Source organism: Solanum stenotomum, chromosome 5, assembly GCF_019186545.1.
Source record: "Solanum stenotomum isolate F172 chromosome 5, ASM1918654v1, whole genome shotgun sequence".
Classification (NCBI taxonomy): domain Eukaryota; kingdom Viridiplantae; phylum Streptophyta; class Magnoliopsida; order Solanales; family Solanaceae; genus Solanum; species Solanum stenotomum.
The window spans coordinates 40,085,507-40,103,138 of NC_064286.1; the positions used below are offsets into that span (position 1 = coordinate 40,085,507).

The window sequence follows — 17,632 nt, forward strand, 5'->3', positions numbered from 1 at the left end:
GTCCGCCATTTCCGAACTTAGACAATTGTTTTAGTTAGATTATTAGTTCATTAGTTTGGGATTGTATCCCTTCTTGTTTAGACTTGGTTCATTGTTAGATGTTTTGGATTGACTTTCACGTTATAGGTTATTCTTCCGCAATGATAGTTTATTATTGTTAGACTTTTGTTAGAGTTTATGGGAACTCTATTTTTCTTCCTTAGTATTTGACTTAAATGCCTTAGTTATTGCTTCAGTTGTTTGGTTTTGGTTGTAGTAGTGGTTCTCCCACCGGAGTGTTAGTGTGGGTGCCAATCACAATGGCATGGGTCGTGACAATACCAAATAGTACTAGTGTCTCATACCAAACTCAATTTCAAATACCATAATTCTAATAGTTTACTCCTGAATATCATACCAAATACCGAATCGTCGAATACCAAATCACCAAAAGTTTTGGTTCGGTAATTCAATTTTCAATATTTTATGTCCAGTCCTAAGAATCACTGTTAAGCTTTATGACGTGATATTGTTGTGTTTTTAAAAGGTGTAAATGAGAAATAAAGTTCTTTTTATAAAAAAAAATATCAATTAGAGAAGACATGCAATTTAAAAGGTGTTAATGAGAAATGAAGTTCTTTTTTAGGAAAAAACATCAATTAGATAAAATATGCAATTTAAAGAAAAGGTGTTGATGAGAAATGAAGTTCTTTTTAGAAAAAAAAAGCATCAATTAGAGAAAACGTGAAATTTAAAAGGTGTTAGTGAAAAATGAAGTTATTTTTCGGCAAAAAACATCAATTAGAGAAAACATGTCGTTTAAAAGGTATGAAGGAAAAAATGAAATTCTTTTTAGGAGAAAACATCAATTAGAGAAAACATGTCGTTTAAATGGTGTTAATGAGAAATGAAGTTCTTTTTAGGAAAAAACATCAATTAGAGAAAACATATAATTTAAAAGGTGTTAAATGAAAAAATAAAGTTCTTTTTTAGGAAAAAACATCAATTATAGAAAACATGCCGTTTTAAAGGTGTTAATGAGAAATGAAGTTCCTTTTAGGAAAAAACATCAATTAGAGAAAACATGCAATTTAAAAGTTGTTAATGAAAAATGAAGTTCTATTTTAGGAAAAAACATCAATTAGAATAAAACATGTCGTTTAAAAGGTGTTAATGAGAAATGAAGTTCTTTTTAGGAAAAAAACATCAATTAGAGAAAACATGTAATTTAAAAGGTGTTAATGAAAAATGAAGTTTTTTTTTAGAAAAAAACATCAATTAGAATAAAACATGCCGTTTAAAAGGTGTTAATGAGAAATGAAGTTATTTTCAGGAAAAGTCATCAATTAGAGAAAACATGTAATTTAAAAGGTGTTAATGAAAAATAAAGTTCTTTTTTAGGAAAAAACATCAATTAGAGAAAACATGTTGTTTAAAAGGTATTATGAAAAATGAAGTTCTTTTTAGGAAAAAAACATTAATTAGATCACACTTGTTTGCTATAAATAGTGGTTTCCCTCAGTTTTCATTTATTTGTTGATATTCTACTGTTCTTCTTCTTGCACTTTAATAAATCTCGTGTGATTTCGATGGAAAGAGAAGAAGCAATGTGTGAAGCAGGTAGATTGAAAAAGCAAGCTGAGGACTTTGAGGAGATGATCTCAGAGGTTCCTTTTCGGTACCGTGCTGGGGAATCAAAAATTTCAATATTCAATAGAAGTCCAAAGGTGGAGATTTCACAAGAACAGCCCCTTGACTTTAGCGGAGTTTTGTTGGTAAGTATTATTCTTTATTGTTAGCCCGCATTATTAAATCTTAAATTTCTGGTTATGTTCATCGACTGTTTTAAACTTTGAACTTACAAGATTTTCTCTAGTGGAAAGTATATCTGTTTACACTTGTTTCCTGGACTTTATCAATGGCAACAACATTCATTATTATACAACCGAGTGAATGTTAAGCCGAATCAGGAAAGTGTACTCCAAAATATGTTTCCTTAATCAAAACAATTGTAGATTCATTTAATGCTTTCAAATCCGTAAACCATTTGCGAGGTGTTTAAATTTCTGAGAAGTGCTTATTTTGGCATTGATACAGGCTAAGCCTGACACTATTTTCTCTGGAGCAAAACGGAAAGCTATAACTCTCTTTGAAGAGGTTGCTGATAAGCCTTCATTAAGTAGTGCTCCAGTGAAAAATGTTACGGAGTGGAATTGTGAACTTTGTCAGGTATGTACTACAAGTCAAGATGGCCTGAATGACCACTTGCAAGGAAGAAAACACAAACGCAAGGTGGTTGCTTTGAGAGAACACAAGGACGACAAAAATTGTAGCATTGGTCTTTTACCAAAGAAACCAAAACTTATGCAGCCTATGGAACGCCCTTCCTATGATCTGCTATTCGGGGAGAAATTAGAGGAAGGATCATCAGCTACAAACGATAACGATCCACCATCATTGTTGATAGATGATAGCGCAAATGACTTGAGAAAGAATGCAGCTCATGAAAAGCAAGACAATAGGGAGTTCACATTTTGGTGTGACACATGCCAAATCGGTACCTTCTCTGAAATAGTGATGGAGTCACATAAGATTGGAAAAAAACACAAACGCAAAAAAAAAAACTGCAGCATTTCTCTTTCACCAATGAAACCACAATTCATCCAGCTTGTGGAACATCCTTGCGATGATCTGATATAAGGGAAGAAATTAGAGGAAGGATTATCAGGTACAAATGATAACGATCACCATGGTTTTATTGCCAAGGACAAGAAAAGAATATTATTTATTGTGTCAAAGATGCAGAAGACTGATTGTGTTGAGTAAAGTTGTGTCAACTAACTAGTAGCTTATTTTTGTTGTCAAGTAAATCTGGTCTTACCAGTATTGCCTTTGGATAATCATCAATGTAGTTTGATTTGTCTCTATATCTATTTTGTTGGTCCAGTCTCCCAACTAGTACCTCATTTTTGTTGTTTAAGGAAATCGGATTTATCAATATTATCTTTTGATACATGTGGTGTGATTTTTGTTGTGTTTTAAAAAGTTGTGAATGAAAAATGAAGAGTTATGACTATTCTGAAGAGGTGCGACTATTCTGAAGAGTTGTGACTTTTTTGAAGAGGAGTGACTTTTATGAAAAGTTGTGACTTTTCCGTAAGGTTGTGACTTTTACGAAAGGTTATGACTTTTGGCTTTTCTAAAGGGTTGTGACCATTACGATAAGACACAATAAAAATCTGTTCACACTACCCTTTGTTATTTGTAAATAGAGGGGTTTTCTATTATTTTTCAACAATGAAATTTCTGAACTTCTTATTCTTCTGCACAAATAAATCTAGTATTCCTGTGTACTTTGCTCCCGTTGATCAGTGATTCGCTGACACAATTATTTTTTTTACCGATACACTGGTGAATAAAATCGATATATCCTGAAAAGATATATTTCAATAACATTGGGTACTTGAGGCGAATAATTTCTTCAAGGATACACTATGCATTTAGTATTAGACTCGATTTTCTGCTTTTCCATTTCAATTTATTGTTACAGAGTCAGTTTTCAAAGTTTTTAAAGTGTTTTACTAATACAGATTGAACAACAATTTGTCTCTATATCTATTTATGCAAAACCATGTTAGTCTTAATATGTGTGTGTGTGTGTGTTTCATGATTTCCATTTATGTATGGCTTCAATTTGATGTTTAGAAAATCTTCAAGAATTTAAATGAACTTTTCTTTGCTACGAGACATTCAAGTATAGTTTGTGGTGTTTGTTTACGGGTACATGTTATCGAAACAAATCATTGATTTTAATAATTATTCACATCATGAAATTCTGGAGAATGAATTGTAACAAAAGAATCATGGCTAAACTTTATGAGGTGATCATTGTTGGGTATTAAAAGGTTTTAAAGAGAAATAAAGTATTGTTCTCAAAAGATATAATATGAATAGCACATTTTCATATTGAGGGGTGATTATGATTTTTTTAAAGGATTTTGAATTTTTTAAAAGATTGTGATTTTTTTTTCTAATAAGACACAATAAACATATGTTCTACTATCCTTTATTGGATATAAATAGAGAAGTTTTCTCTCAGTCTTCAACAATTTTTTCTAATCTTCTCTATTCTCTTCTTGAACTTTTAAAAGATGTCTATATTACCATTGAATATGATTTAAATCGGTCTTCTTAAATAATAACATGATTGAAACGGAAGAACGTTACACTGTATTAATGTCATTTTAATAATGAAACATAGATTAATAAATAAGACAACCAGAGAGATTCTGGCTATGATTAATTTAATCAAAAGATGAGGAAAAAAAATTTAAAAGAATCCATGATGATCATAACCAAAAGCATGGTTATGAGGATAATTTGAAACATCCATAACAGGCTTGAAAAATGATTTATTACTACTCTCAACCATAATCTTGCTTGCATGAATCATCACATTCTTTTGGAGAACAGAAGGACAAAAAAACTGGAGCATTGGACTTTTTCCAAAGAAATCAAAATTCATCCAGCATGTGGAACCTCCTTGCGATGATATGATATGGGGGAATAAATCAAAGGAAGGATCATCAAGTCCAAACAATAATGATCCACCATCCTTGTTGATAGATGTCAATGCGGATAACATGAGAAAGAACACAGATCATGAAAACCAAAACATTAGGGGATTCACGTTTTGGTGCGACACATGGAAAATAGGGACCTTCGCTGAAAAGATGATGGAGGCACATAAGAATGGAAAAAAACACAAACGCAAAGAGGAGAACAAAAACTGCAGTGTTGGTCTTTCACCAATGAAACCACAATTCACCCAGCTTGTCGAATATCCTTCCGATGATATGATATCAGGGAATAAATCAGAGGAAGGATCATCAAGTCCAAACAATAACAATCAACCATAATTTTATTCGCAAGGACAAGTAGTGTCAAAAACGCAAAGGAATGATTGTGTCAACAACTAGTAGCTTATTTTTGTTGTCAAGTAAAACTGTTGTTACCAGTATTACCTTTGGATTCGTGGTCCTGTCTACCGACTAGTATTTCATTTTTGTTGTTTAAGGAAATCAGATTTATTAATATTATCTTTCGATACATGTGGTGTGATTTGTCTCATCTAAGATCTTGGTTAGATGTGTCATTGGGTTTTCAAAGCTATAAATAGAAAATGAAGGGTTGTGACTTTTGTTAAGAAATGCGACTTTTTTGAAAGGTTGTGACATTTTTGAAGGGATGTGACTTTTCGAAAAGATAGTTATAGGCGTGTGACAAAAGAATGATTACTAAGTTTGATGAGGCGATTAGTGTTGGATATTAAACACAAATGCAAGGAGGCACCTTTAAGAGGACAGAAGAGGACAACAAAAACTGGAGCATTGGTCTTTTTTGAAGGAAATCAAAATTCATCCAGCTTGTGGAACGTCCTTGAAATGATATGATATCAGGGAAGAAATCAGAGGAAGGATCATCAAGTCCAAACAATAACGATTCATATCCTTGTTGATAGATGACGTGAGAATGAATGCAGATCATGAAATGAAAAACATTAGGGGATTCACGTTTTGGTATGACACATGCAAAATAGGGACCTTCACTGAAAAGGTGATGGAGGCACATAAGATTGGAAAAAAACACAAATGCAAAGAGGAGAACAAAAACTGCAGCGTCGGTCTTTCACCAATGAAACCACAATTCAGCCAGTTTGTGGAACATCCTTCCGATGATATAATATCAGGGAAGAAATTAGAGGAAGGATCATCAGGTACAAACGATAATGATCAACCATGATTTTATTCGCAAGGACAAGCAGTGTAAAAAATGCAGAGGAATAATTGTATCAACAACTAGTAGCTTATTTTTGTTGTCAAGTAAAATTGTTGTTACCAATATTACCTTGGGATTCGTGGTCCAGTCTACCAACTACTATTTCATTTTTGTTGTTTAAGGAAATCAGATTTATGAATGTTAACTTTTGATACATGTGGTGTGATTTGTCTATCTATGATCTTGGTTAGATGTGTCGTTGAATTTTGAAAGGTGTGAATAAAAAAGGAAGAGTTGTGACTTTTATGAAAAATTGACACTTTTCTTAAGAGTTGCTATTTTTTTTGAAAGGTTGTGACATTTTGAAGGGATGTGACATTTTGGGAAGATTGTTATAGGCCTGTGACAAAAGTTCACAAGGGATTGCTAAACTTGATGAGGTGATTAGGGTTGGATATTAAAAAGTGCAAATGAGAAATAAAGTAGTTTTTCTTCAAAAATACAATTTGAATAGAATCTTTTCATAGTGAAGGGTGGTTATGAGTTATTTAAAGGGTTAACTTTTTCGAAGTGTTGTAATTTTTCTGATAGACAGAAGAATCATTTGTTCTACTTTCCTTTGTTAAGTATAAATAGAGAAGTTTTCTCTTATTTTTTGATCTTCTGCTCTTATTTTTCTTGCACTTCAAAAAAAACTCGTGTGATTTAATGTTGTCAAATGAGTTTACTGTTTATTAAGGTTCTTATTACCACTATACTGATGAGTAAATTGTTCAATTCTACCGGGATATATTTCATTATCTCGGATACATTGAGGAGAATAATCTTCTTTAGAACACAACGTAAATTCAATAGGCTTGACTTTTATCCTATTTAATTCTATTTTATTTTTGTTAGTGTTTTGCTGTTTGTTTTTATTTAAAATCGAACAAATTACCTCGTTTTGAGGAAAAAGTGAAACATAGCACCTCCGATTACATTATTGACATTTCATATTCACAATCAACTTCGCCTTCTGCTTGTGGTATCTCAAAACTAATGTCACACAATCTGCTTCAAGCATGTGGAAGAAGTGCACAAAAGTTTTAGCAAATTTTACTTATATACTTATTGGGTAGTTAGAGAACTATTATCATAACATCCCACCTTAGAAAGAGCTAATTTGAGATTTATTTAAGTCATTAAGTTGTGAGTTTTGGTCAACGTCAAATGGCCATAACTTTCAGTACAAAATGTGTTAGGTGGCCCATAAGATACACCTTGATTGACACTAGTATATAAGTCATTTTATATTGTTGAATAACAAGCCTTCCATGTTGTATTTTGATTTGTAGAAAACTCCTGTTCTTGGGAGCCCTTGATGATTAAATAGACCAAGATTTTACCGTGACTGCAATTTTAGAGAGACACAAAAGCGAAAGCCTATGGAGTTGCTTCTGTAACTGGATAACTAGCACTGAAAACCGTCTTTACATTGAATTCATAGAAAGTGTTGTAATACCTAACTTTATTCGGGGAAACTACAAACTACAGGATAGAAAAGAATATGCCAATCCTGATGATCCATGGGATTAATTGTGGATCCAAGACACCAAGAGAAAGATTTGAGTCTTAGATTTTGATTTGGTTTTCTAGATTTTGTATTTCAAATTTTGATCAAAATATATGCAATAGAATCTTAGTTGTATTCAACTCAATTGAAAGGTCTTTGAATACTCTTTTCAACGCCATCCAGTTTGCTAAGTTTCGAGTTCAGATGAGGGAGATATGCCCGTTTGACGTTAGCATGTCCAGTTAAGGAAAGTAACCCGAATTAGTGAGGCGTATTTTGGTCTTTTTCTTACCTCATCAGATTAAAATATTTTAGTAATATTTTGGGGTCAAATCTATTTTGGGTCAGTTTTACAAATCCTAAATTACGGTTAAGGTTTTAGAAGAGAGTTCAAGAAAAGAAAAAGAGGAGAAAAGGAAGAACGAACATGATCTCTTGCAAATCGAGGATTTGTTATGCAAGATGGAGGTATGTAAGCTTTCATAGCATTGGGTTAGTTCACCCACACGCAAATCATGTAAATTCCATTTGTAACTTCATTCTTGAGGTTCAATGATTTGAATTCTTGATGGGTGTTCTGGAGGTTTTGTTCTTGATGCTTTGTTTATAAAGTTCTGATGAATTTTGAGATGAGGGTTTCGATTAGTGAGAGTTGTTCTTGAGAAAAAATGAGTAGATTCTTCCGTACTTGTATTGGATAATTGAATCTAAGGAAAATTTGAGGAAAAAATTCAATTCTAGGCGAGTTAGAGTCAGAAAACGAGAAAAAAATCATCGGGTCGTTCTGGGGGAGGGGTGGAACGATGCGCCACTGATGCCCCAAGAGGGATGGCACACTGCCCCAGCAGTACACTAAAATAGAGCCTCTCAAGTTCATGGTAGCTTGCCCCCACCCATTTTCTGCCGTTTGCTTCGTCTAAGTTCTTTTAAAGTATACCTTTACTCCCTACTGATTATAACTACTCTAAACTACATTTAAACATCGAGAGATCATCCATAGCATGAATCATAACCCTTGAATTCATAATTCAAATTCAAGGTAGAGTTAAGAGTAAAGTCTTGAGAGTTCTTTCGATTCATTTTGAGAAGTATTTTACAGTATCTTAAGACTTGAGTACTTGGGTTTGAGGATGAGGAGAGTTGAGTTCCTATTTCAAAAAGAATATATGTGAACTAAGTATTCCCAAGAGTAAATATTTTCACATTTAAAATGAGGGAAGACACCGATTTCCAAAGGAGTTCATGAGTAGTTTTGAGTCCTATATCTTTTAAGAGAAATTGTTTGAGTAATTATCTAAAAGTTGAGGATGAGGAAATGTTTTTAAATATATGAGCTAAGTTATATTTTAGGAGTGGTATTGAGCACCAATATGGGGATGAGTTCAGATAACTCAAAGTCCTCAAAAACCATGTAGCCAACGGGGATAGAAAGGGTCATATTTTTTAGATGATTCGTTATTGCTTTTAAGCATAGCCTAGTGGATCCACTTAGTTGAGAAGTTCTATTCCCCGAAAAGGTATATGACACTACTGGCAGCGTGGGCGAGGCGATGTACCATCACATAGCTCATTGTAACACCCCATACATTTTTTTAAACTGAGACTCGAACCATCCATCATTGTGAGTAGGATTTTACCAAGGAATTTAAAACTTATTAAGTATTAAGGTTAAGTTATGCTTAAGTATGAGTTTTGGGTCGACTTCAATGATTATAACTCCTAGTTAAAAGTGAGTTAGGTGTTCTACCAGATACTGTATAAAATATCTCTGAATTATCTTGCCATATCCACCGAGTTTGCTCAGTTTTGAGTTCGTATGAGGGAGATATGTCCATTCGAAGTTGGGCTGTCTAGATAAGGAAAGTCAAAATCGGGTTTTAGAGGGGTATTTTGGTCTTTTCCTTACCCAATCAGATTTAATTCATTTTTATTAATGTTTTAGGGGTCTAATCTAATTAGGTTCAGTTTTATAATCCTAATATACACATAGAGTTTTAGTTGAGAGTACAAGAATATAAAAGAAGAGAAAAGAGGAGAAAAGAGGAGAGGGTCAAGTGGTAGTAGAGATTCCTACGTGTTGTTGCGGATTTTCTCCATGGGTTTAATCCCTAAGAGGTATGTAAGATTCCATAGTGTTGGGTTTGTTCACCCACACGGCAAACATGTTATTATTAGCGTAATTTCACTCACAAAAGTTGAAGGATTTAAGTTCTTGATAGGTGTTCTTAAATTTCATTCTAAATCTTGTTTTGCTGGGGTTTTGATGATTTCTTGAGATGAAAGTGATTGTTTTGAGTGGATTAGTGTGTACTTAGGTTGGGTAATTGAATATTAGGAAAACTTGAGAAAAGAAATCGATTAAAAGCGATTAAGGATTAGAAAATAAGAGGTGAAATTCTTCGAACTTGGCCTGAGGAGATGCTAGGTCGGCGTACCCCAGATGCACCCAAGTGTCTGGGACGGAGCCCCTGCAGTGTGCCTATATGCAGCCTCTGAAGTTTGGGGCTGCCGCCCCGCGCCCGGAACGCGCTAGGGTCACCTTCCCCACTCCTATTCCATCAGTTGTCCCGTTTGAGCTCCTTTGAAATGTATCTTCACCCCTTTTGATTCTAAACACTTTAAACTACTTCCAAACACTTAGAAATCACTCATAATATGAATCATAACCTTGAATTAATAATTCAAAGTCAAGGTAAAGTTAAGGGTTAAGTGTTGAGAGTTCTTTCGGACATTTTGAGAGAGTCTCTTTGAGTCCTTTTGATGAGTCTTCTACAATTTCTAATAACTTGTTTCAAGACTCAAGTAAGTGAGCATGAGAGTGAGGAGAATGTCTTCATGAGTCTAAACTATAACCTAGACCATTCATACCATGAACCATAACATTTGAATTCATAATTCACATTTAAGAGAGAGTTAAGAGTAAAGTTCAAGAAAGCCTTTGAGTTCAATTGTGAATCCTTTGAGATCAACTATTGATTTGAACTAAGTTTGGAGGAAGTGAGTAAGAGAATGAGATGAGTCATATACCTGAGTTCCATGTAGTTGTGTAGACCTTTAAGTCGAGTCATTCATGCCCATAAATTCTGCATGGACTCCATAAATTAAGATCATTGAGAGGAGTAGTATCTTCAAATTCTAAGTCTTGAGTGTTGAGTTCCTAATCCCCTTTGAGATTATATTTCTTATCATGGGACTATTGCATGTTACCCATTAACTCTTTGAGTTGAATTGTTCATGCCCATAATTCCGCATGAACCCTATAAGTCGAACAGTCTTGAGATGAGAAGTATCTTTGAGTCCTTGAGTTGAGCAGTTTGTGCTCATAATTCCGCATGAACCTTCTAAGTGGAGCATTCTTGAAATGAGTAGTATCATTGAATTTCTTTAGTTCCAAGTATTGAGTTCTATATGTGGGTATTGAAAACCTTGCATTGAGTCGTTCGCGACCATAATTCGGCATGAACTATATTTTAAGAAATCTTTTACAAACATTCTAACTTTGTTTTTATACTGAAGCTTTGAGTAGAGAAAAGAGTAATAGTGAAGTTCATTTCTTCAAAGATTATACAGGAACTAAGTATTCCCAAGATTTAAAGTGTTTTCACATTTGAGCAAGAAAGGAAACACCGATTTTGAAGAGAGTTTTTTAGCTAAGTTTTGAGTAATTATCTCAAACCAAAGAAAGAATTTTGTTTTTAAAAACATATGGGCAGAGTATATTTTTGGTAGTAGTATTGAGCACTGATATGGGGTTGCGAGTTCAAAATAACTCAAGTCTCCGTAAACCATGTAGCCATGATCGGTAGTAAATGATCATACTTTTTAGATGATTTCTTAAGTGCTTTTTAGCATAGACTAGTGGATCCACTTAGTTAAGGCGTTTTATATGACAACAAAGTATATGACAGTTCTAGCAGCGTATGTTGTATCATCACTTAGGCTCATAATGGTGGTTGTCGGTTAGAGAAACTCCCACAGAGTTATATTGTATTTTTATAGACACACTGAGTAGTATTGAATTTTTCAATACATTGAGTTTCTATCTACAGTTTTACAGCTTTCCAGATATATATTACATCTTTTACTATTGTTTTATCCTTAAGTATCATGAGTTGAGTATTCTTGAGTTGAGTATCTTGAGTTGATATGTGTTTCATTGTGTCGAGTACCTTATAGTTGAGTTTCACTGAGTTGAGAACCTTATTGCTGAGTTGAGCATCTTATCCTTAAGTATGTTTGAGTAGTTTTGAGTACCCTTGAGTATTCCTTGAGTTGAATTGAACCATGTTTCTTTGAGTTGAATTTAGTTGAGTGAGTTGAGAAGAGGTACGTATGTTTCCTTTTTATCAAGTTCAAGCTTATCTTATGCTTTAGAATTCCCCTTACATAATTGTACATCCATATACTGAGCCATTTGGCCTGCATTCTTTCATGATGCAGATATAGGTATTCAGGGTCATCAACAAGAGCTTAATTGATACCACATGGAGTTCGAGTTAGCTATGGTGAGCCTCCTTTCTTTCGGAAGATTTCATTTACTTTTCAATTATATCAGTTGTTAGAAGGTCGTGGGTCTTGTCCCGACTTCCATCTTTGTCATTTAGAGGCTTCATTTATAGACTTTAGAGTTTCAAAAGTATGTTCATTTATTTTATCAAATGTTTTAAAGACTTAAGTTGCCTATTTTATGGCGAGTTGAATATTTTATTTTTATTCAGAGTTTTCTTTTGAGTTAAAGCTTGTATTTATGTTTTTCATGAATTTTATTCTGTTTGAAGCTTTTTATGCTTAAGTTAGTCTTCTGCTTGTAGTCAGTCAGGATGAAGTTTCGCTTGGGGACCAACAATGGTTTTCGACTGCCGGCCACATCCGGGGTGTAGGCTCGTGTCGTGACAAACTTGATATCAGAGCACAAATTCAAGTGTCCTAGGGTGTCTATGAAGCCGTGTCAATAGGGTCTTGTTTATGGTTATGAGAGCCCCACTTCTCTAAATGAGGGACTACAGACATTTAAGGAAAGTTTTGTCGCGACCCGAGTCTACACCCTGGACGTGGCCGACACTCAAGAACCATTGTTGGTCCCCAAGCGAACCCTTATCATGGCTAACTACAAGCAGAAGACTAACTTAAGCATGCAAAAGCTTAAAATCGAATAAAATTCAATAAACTCAACTTTTCAAAACATTAATTCAAATGAACAACTTAGAATAAAAATAATATATTCAATTCACCATAAAATAGGAAACTTATGTCTTTACAACATTTAATAAAATAAATGATATAATACAGACTTCTCAACTATACTGATTATCTATGAAGCCTCTAACTGATAAAGATGGAAGTCGAAACAACACCCTCGACATCCTGATTAAACTGAAAAGTAAATGAAATCCTCCAGAAACAAGAAGGCTTACCATAGCTAACTCGAACTCCCAAATGTATCAACGAATCTCCTATTGATGATCCTGAATACCAGTGTCTGCATCATGACAAGATGCAGGCCAAATGGCTCAGTACGTGGAATGTATGAGCATGTAAGGGGAATTCTAAAACATAAACATAAGCTTGAAACTTGATAAAAAAGGAAACATACTTACCTCTTTTCTAACTTACTCAACTCAAGGAATACTCAAAACTAGTCAAGCTTACTCAATTCAAAGATTAGATACTCAACTCAAAGATATGATATTCGACCCTGGGTACTCAACTCTGGATACTCAACTCAATATAAAGCAACAATACACATGCAATATATGGAAAGCTTTATAAAATAGTAAAAGCAACTTCGTTCGTTAAAGAAAATTTAATAACAAACTCAACTTTGCTTATAGAATAAAGTAATATAGTTTCTGTGGGAGATTCCCTAACCGATAGCCACCACTATGAGCCTAAGTGGTGATGCAGCGTTCTTGCCATCGCGCTGCCAGATTGTCCTATACTTTTTCGTCATATAGAACTACTTAACTTAGTGGATCCACTAGCTTAACTTATGTGATCATCTAAAAAGCATGACCCATTAATACCCATGATGGCTACATGGTTTATGGAGACTTGAGTTAATATGAACTCGCATCCCCATATCGGTGCTCAATACTACTCTAAACAATATACTTTGCTCATATGTTTTAAAACAACTTCTTTCTTTGGTTTGAGATAATTACTCAAAACTTAGCTTAAAATCTCTATTGAAATCGATGTTCCCTTTCTTGCTCAAAAACTCTTTCGGAAATCTCTGTTTCCTCTCATCTTAAATGTGAAAACATTTACTCTTGGGAATACTTAGTTCCCATATATCATTTTAAAGAAAATGAACTTTACTTTTACTCTTTACTCAACTCAAAGCTTAATTTTTAAAACAAAGTTTAAACATTTGTAAATGACTTCTTAAAATATGATTATTGCCGAATTATAGATGTGGACGACTCGATGCAAGGTTTTCAATAACTATAGGTAGATCTCAATACTTGGAACTCAAGAACTTCACTGATACTACTCATTTCAAGAATGCTCAACTCAAAGGGTTCATGCAGAATTATGAGCATGAACTACTCAACTCAAGGACTCAAATATACTTATCATCTCAAGACTGCTCGACTTATAGGGTTCATGCGGAATTATGGGCATGAACAATTCAACTCAAAGACTTCATGGGTAACATGTTATAGTCCCATGATTAGAAATATAATCTCAAAGGGGATTAGGAACTCAATACTCAAGACTTAGAACTTGAAGATACAACTCCTCTCAAAGGTACTCAACTGATGGAGTTCATGTGGAAGTTATGGGCATGAACGACTCGACTCGAGGGTCTACATAATAATATGGAACTCGTGAAGACAACGCTTCTCATTCTCATACTTACTTTTTCATAACCTAATTCAAATCGATAGTTGATCTCAAAGGATTCACAATTGAACTTAAAGTTTTGCTTGAACTCTACTCTTAACTCTCTCTTGAATGTGAAGTATGAATTCAAGAGTTATGGTTCATGATATGAAAGGTCTCATGATGAAAAAGTAGACTCATGAATACATATTCGTCATCCTCATACTTACTTTCTTGAGTCCTGAAACAAGTTACTAGAAGTTGTAAAAGACTCCTCAAAAAGACTCACAGGGACTTTCTCAAAATATTCGGAAAAACTCTCAAGACTTAACTCTTAATTTTACCTTGAATTTGAATTATGAATTCAAGATTTTGATCATGTTATGAATGAGTTCTAAGTGTTTGGAAGTAGTTTGAAGTGTTCAGAATCAAAAAGGGTGAAGATACACTTCAAAGGAGCTCAAACGGGACAACCGACGGAGAATGAGTGGGGCAAGCGATCCTGGCTTGTTTCGGACACGGGGCGCCAGCCCCTAACTTCAGAGACTGCATATGGGCGCAGTTTAGGGGTGCCATCCCAGCCCCCTGAGTGCGCCTCCCCAGCCTCTCCCTAGGCCAAGTTAGACAAATTTCGCCTCTCCTTTTCTGATCCTAAATCGCTTTTAATCGATTTCTTTTCTCACATTTTCCTTAGATTCAATTAACCAACCTAAGTACACACTAATGCACTCAAAACAGTCACTTTCATCTCAAGAAATCATCAAAACACCAACAAAACAAGATTTAGAATGAACTTCAAGAACACCTATCAAGAACTTAAATCCTTAATCTTTTTGTGAATGAAACTTCGCTGAAAGTAATATGTTTGGCGTGTGGTTGAAAAAACCCAACACTATGAAACTTACATACCTCTTAGGGATCAAACCAATGGCGACAATCCGCAACAACTCTCAAGAAGTTCGACGAACGCTTCGATCCTTTCTCTTTTCTCCTCTTTTTTCTTCTTCTTTTCTCTTCTTGAACTCTCAATTAAAACCCTAGGCGTAAACTAGGATTATAAAACTGAACCTAATCAGATTAGACCCCTAAAATAGTAATAAAATGAACTAAATCTGATTGGATAAGGAAAAGACTAAAATACCCCTCTAAAATCCGTTTTGCCTTTCCTTATCTAGACAGCCCAACTTCAAATGGACATATCTCCGTCATACGAACTCAAAACTGAGAAAAATTGGTGGCGTTGGAAAGGTAATTCAATGATATTTCCTACGGTATCTGGTAAACCTAACTGAATTTGAGCTAGAAGTTATGGTCGTTTGAATTCGACCCAAAACTCATACTTAGCTTAACTTGCAAAATTTCAAATATTCCTATTTCCAATTTAATTCTTTTTGTAACTCAAGGTGCTACATCTAGTGACCTTAACACTTAAGAAATATTAATTCCTCAGTAAATTCCTAATCACAACGAAGGATGGTTCAAGTCGTAGCTCAAAAATTTTCTGGGTGTTACAAGTTTCCCTTTTTTGATACTCTTAATCGTGTAATAGAGATAAGTCGTAGAGATTATTCATACTCATGTGTTTCTCAAATTCATTTGACTACCCATCATACTAGAGGTGGTTGAACAGAAAAGTCAATCCTTTATCGATGGGTTGTTCTTAGCAGAAATCTTGAGGAAGTCATGAGACTCCAGAAAGGCTTGAGAGAAGCCCAGGAGTGAGTTAAGTGTTGAGTTTCAGAGGAATGCACCCATATTCTATGAATCGTTCATTTGAGCTAAAAGCGACTTGTACTCTTTTCCTTAAACCTTGTTTAAGTTGAGATCCTTATAAGGAAGTATGTTTAGTGCTTGGGTAGTATTTTCACCCTGAAAGATAGTATGAATGACGAGACCATGAGCAGTAGTAGTGAAAGAGCCCAGAGTTAGAGGAAAGTATGCCGAGGTTTAGTTATTTAATTAAGGGAGATGGTGTTTTGGAAAAGTATGTTGGTATAGTCATGTACCTAGTAAGTTATGAATGAGAAGTTTTCTGTTATGGGTAGACTAAGAAGTGATGAGTTGTGAAGAGCTCAGGATAGGAGGTAGAGTAAGAGTTGTAAGTCAAGATGAGTTAGAGTATACCTTAACTAGAAAGGGGTTATGATGATGTGTCATGGTGTTAGTAATGACCAAGTGTAAGTGGTGAATAGAAGAGCAAGAGTATTCATGAGGTGATAGCTCTAAGCTAGGCTTATGATCTTTTGAGGGAGAGCCCATAATATTAGAAGTGTTATAGAACTATTTGGGAGATACTGTGCAGTAAGTGAGTAAGTAGTACTAAGGTGATGAAGTGAAATATGATGGTAATATGTGAGTATGGAGACGGAGAGGTAAGGATTGACTACTTGTCATATGGTCCTAATGGACGAGTGTTTCTAAAATTTGTGCATAGTAGTGGTGAGTTAGTATAGTAGGCGAGCAATCATATTGATATTCGGGTTTAGTCATAAATATTAAGCTTGAATTCGAGATGAGTGTCATGATGGTGACAAAGTTAGTCTTGAGATTTGATCTAGAAGACCTGACATAGAGTAGGTGAGGAATTGAGGTGATTAGCTGCAATAGATATGAGTGGTACAAGTAGGAGACCCTAACCTTTAGATAAAGGCAGTGAAGTGTGGCTAATTCACAAGAGTAACTATATCATTAAGAGGTTAAGAAAAACACCTTAGAAAGAGATTTTAGTACTCGCTTATAGAGAGTTCAGTAGTGATGAGATAAACTTCTCCCAAGTGTTAGAGTAAAAGAGGATGTAGACCAGTTTAGAGATGATGGGATAGGTTCATAGCTTTCAAGTGTTAGATTTAAACCTAAGGGGGAGATGACAAGATGAGAAATCAAGTCAAGTGTTTGAGAGTAAGATAGTAATGAGTTCCAAAGAGTTTGGTGGATATCTTTTTAGAGGTCTTTTTAGTAGTGGAGTGATGTTAAAAATAGAAGGTTAATGATCTTATCGTGATAGTGATGGTGTGTTTATTCCGTCTAAGGTTGTTAATGATGAGGAAGAACAATATGAGGTTTTCTATGAGAAATAGTTAAATGAGAGCCCTTAGTTGGTTTCGAATAGTAATGCGGCCAATTCTAGTTGGTGGCAGAGATGATAAAGAGTAACCTCGTTCCATACCCAGTCCAGCCGTCATTCGAGGACGAATGATTCCAAGGGGGAGATATTGTAACACCCCAAAAAAAATCAAACTGAGACTCAAACCATCCTTCGTTATAAGTAGATTTTACCAGGGAATTTAAAATTTCTTAAGTAGTAAGGCCAGGTCACTATATGTAGCACCTTGAGTTCCAAAAAAGAACTCAATTGGAAATAACAAAATCTGAAATTTTGCAAGTTAAGCTTAAGTATGAGTTTTGGTCAACTTAAAACAACAATACCACCTAGATCAGGATGAATTAGGTGTGCTACCAGCTACCTTAGGAAATATTTTGAATTATCTATCCAACACC

At 34.6% G+C, this 17,632-nt stretch overlaps 1 protein-coding gene across 1 annotated transcript; it reads left to right on the top strand.

The window, feature by feature from the left end:
• Positions 1-1,568: 1,568 nt before the first annotated feature.
• LOC125864269 (uncharacterized) lies at positions 1,569-2,679 on the top strand. Its single transcript, XM_049544180.1, has 2 exons — positions 1,569-1,754; positions 2,077-2,679. The coding sequence occupies exons 1-2, from the start codon at positions 1,569-1,571 to the stop codon at positions 2,677-2,679; spliced, it is 789 nt and encodes a 262-aa protein (XP_049400137.1).
• The last annotated feature ends 14,953 nt before the right edge of the window (positions 2,680-17,632 follow it).

Bases quoted from the DNA above. Each gene is read 5' to 3' on its own strand.
- LOC125864269 (XM_049544180.1), top strand. From the start codon at position 1,569: ATGGAAAGAGAAGAAGCAATGTGTGAAGCAGGTAGATTGAAAAAGCAA. The intron at 1,755-2,076 runs GTAAGTATTATT...GCATTGATACAG, and splicing joins ACTTTAGCGGAGTTTTGTTG to GCTAAGCCTGACACTATTTT.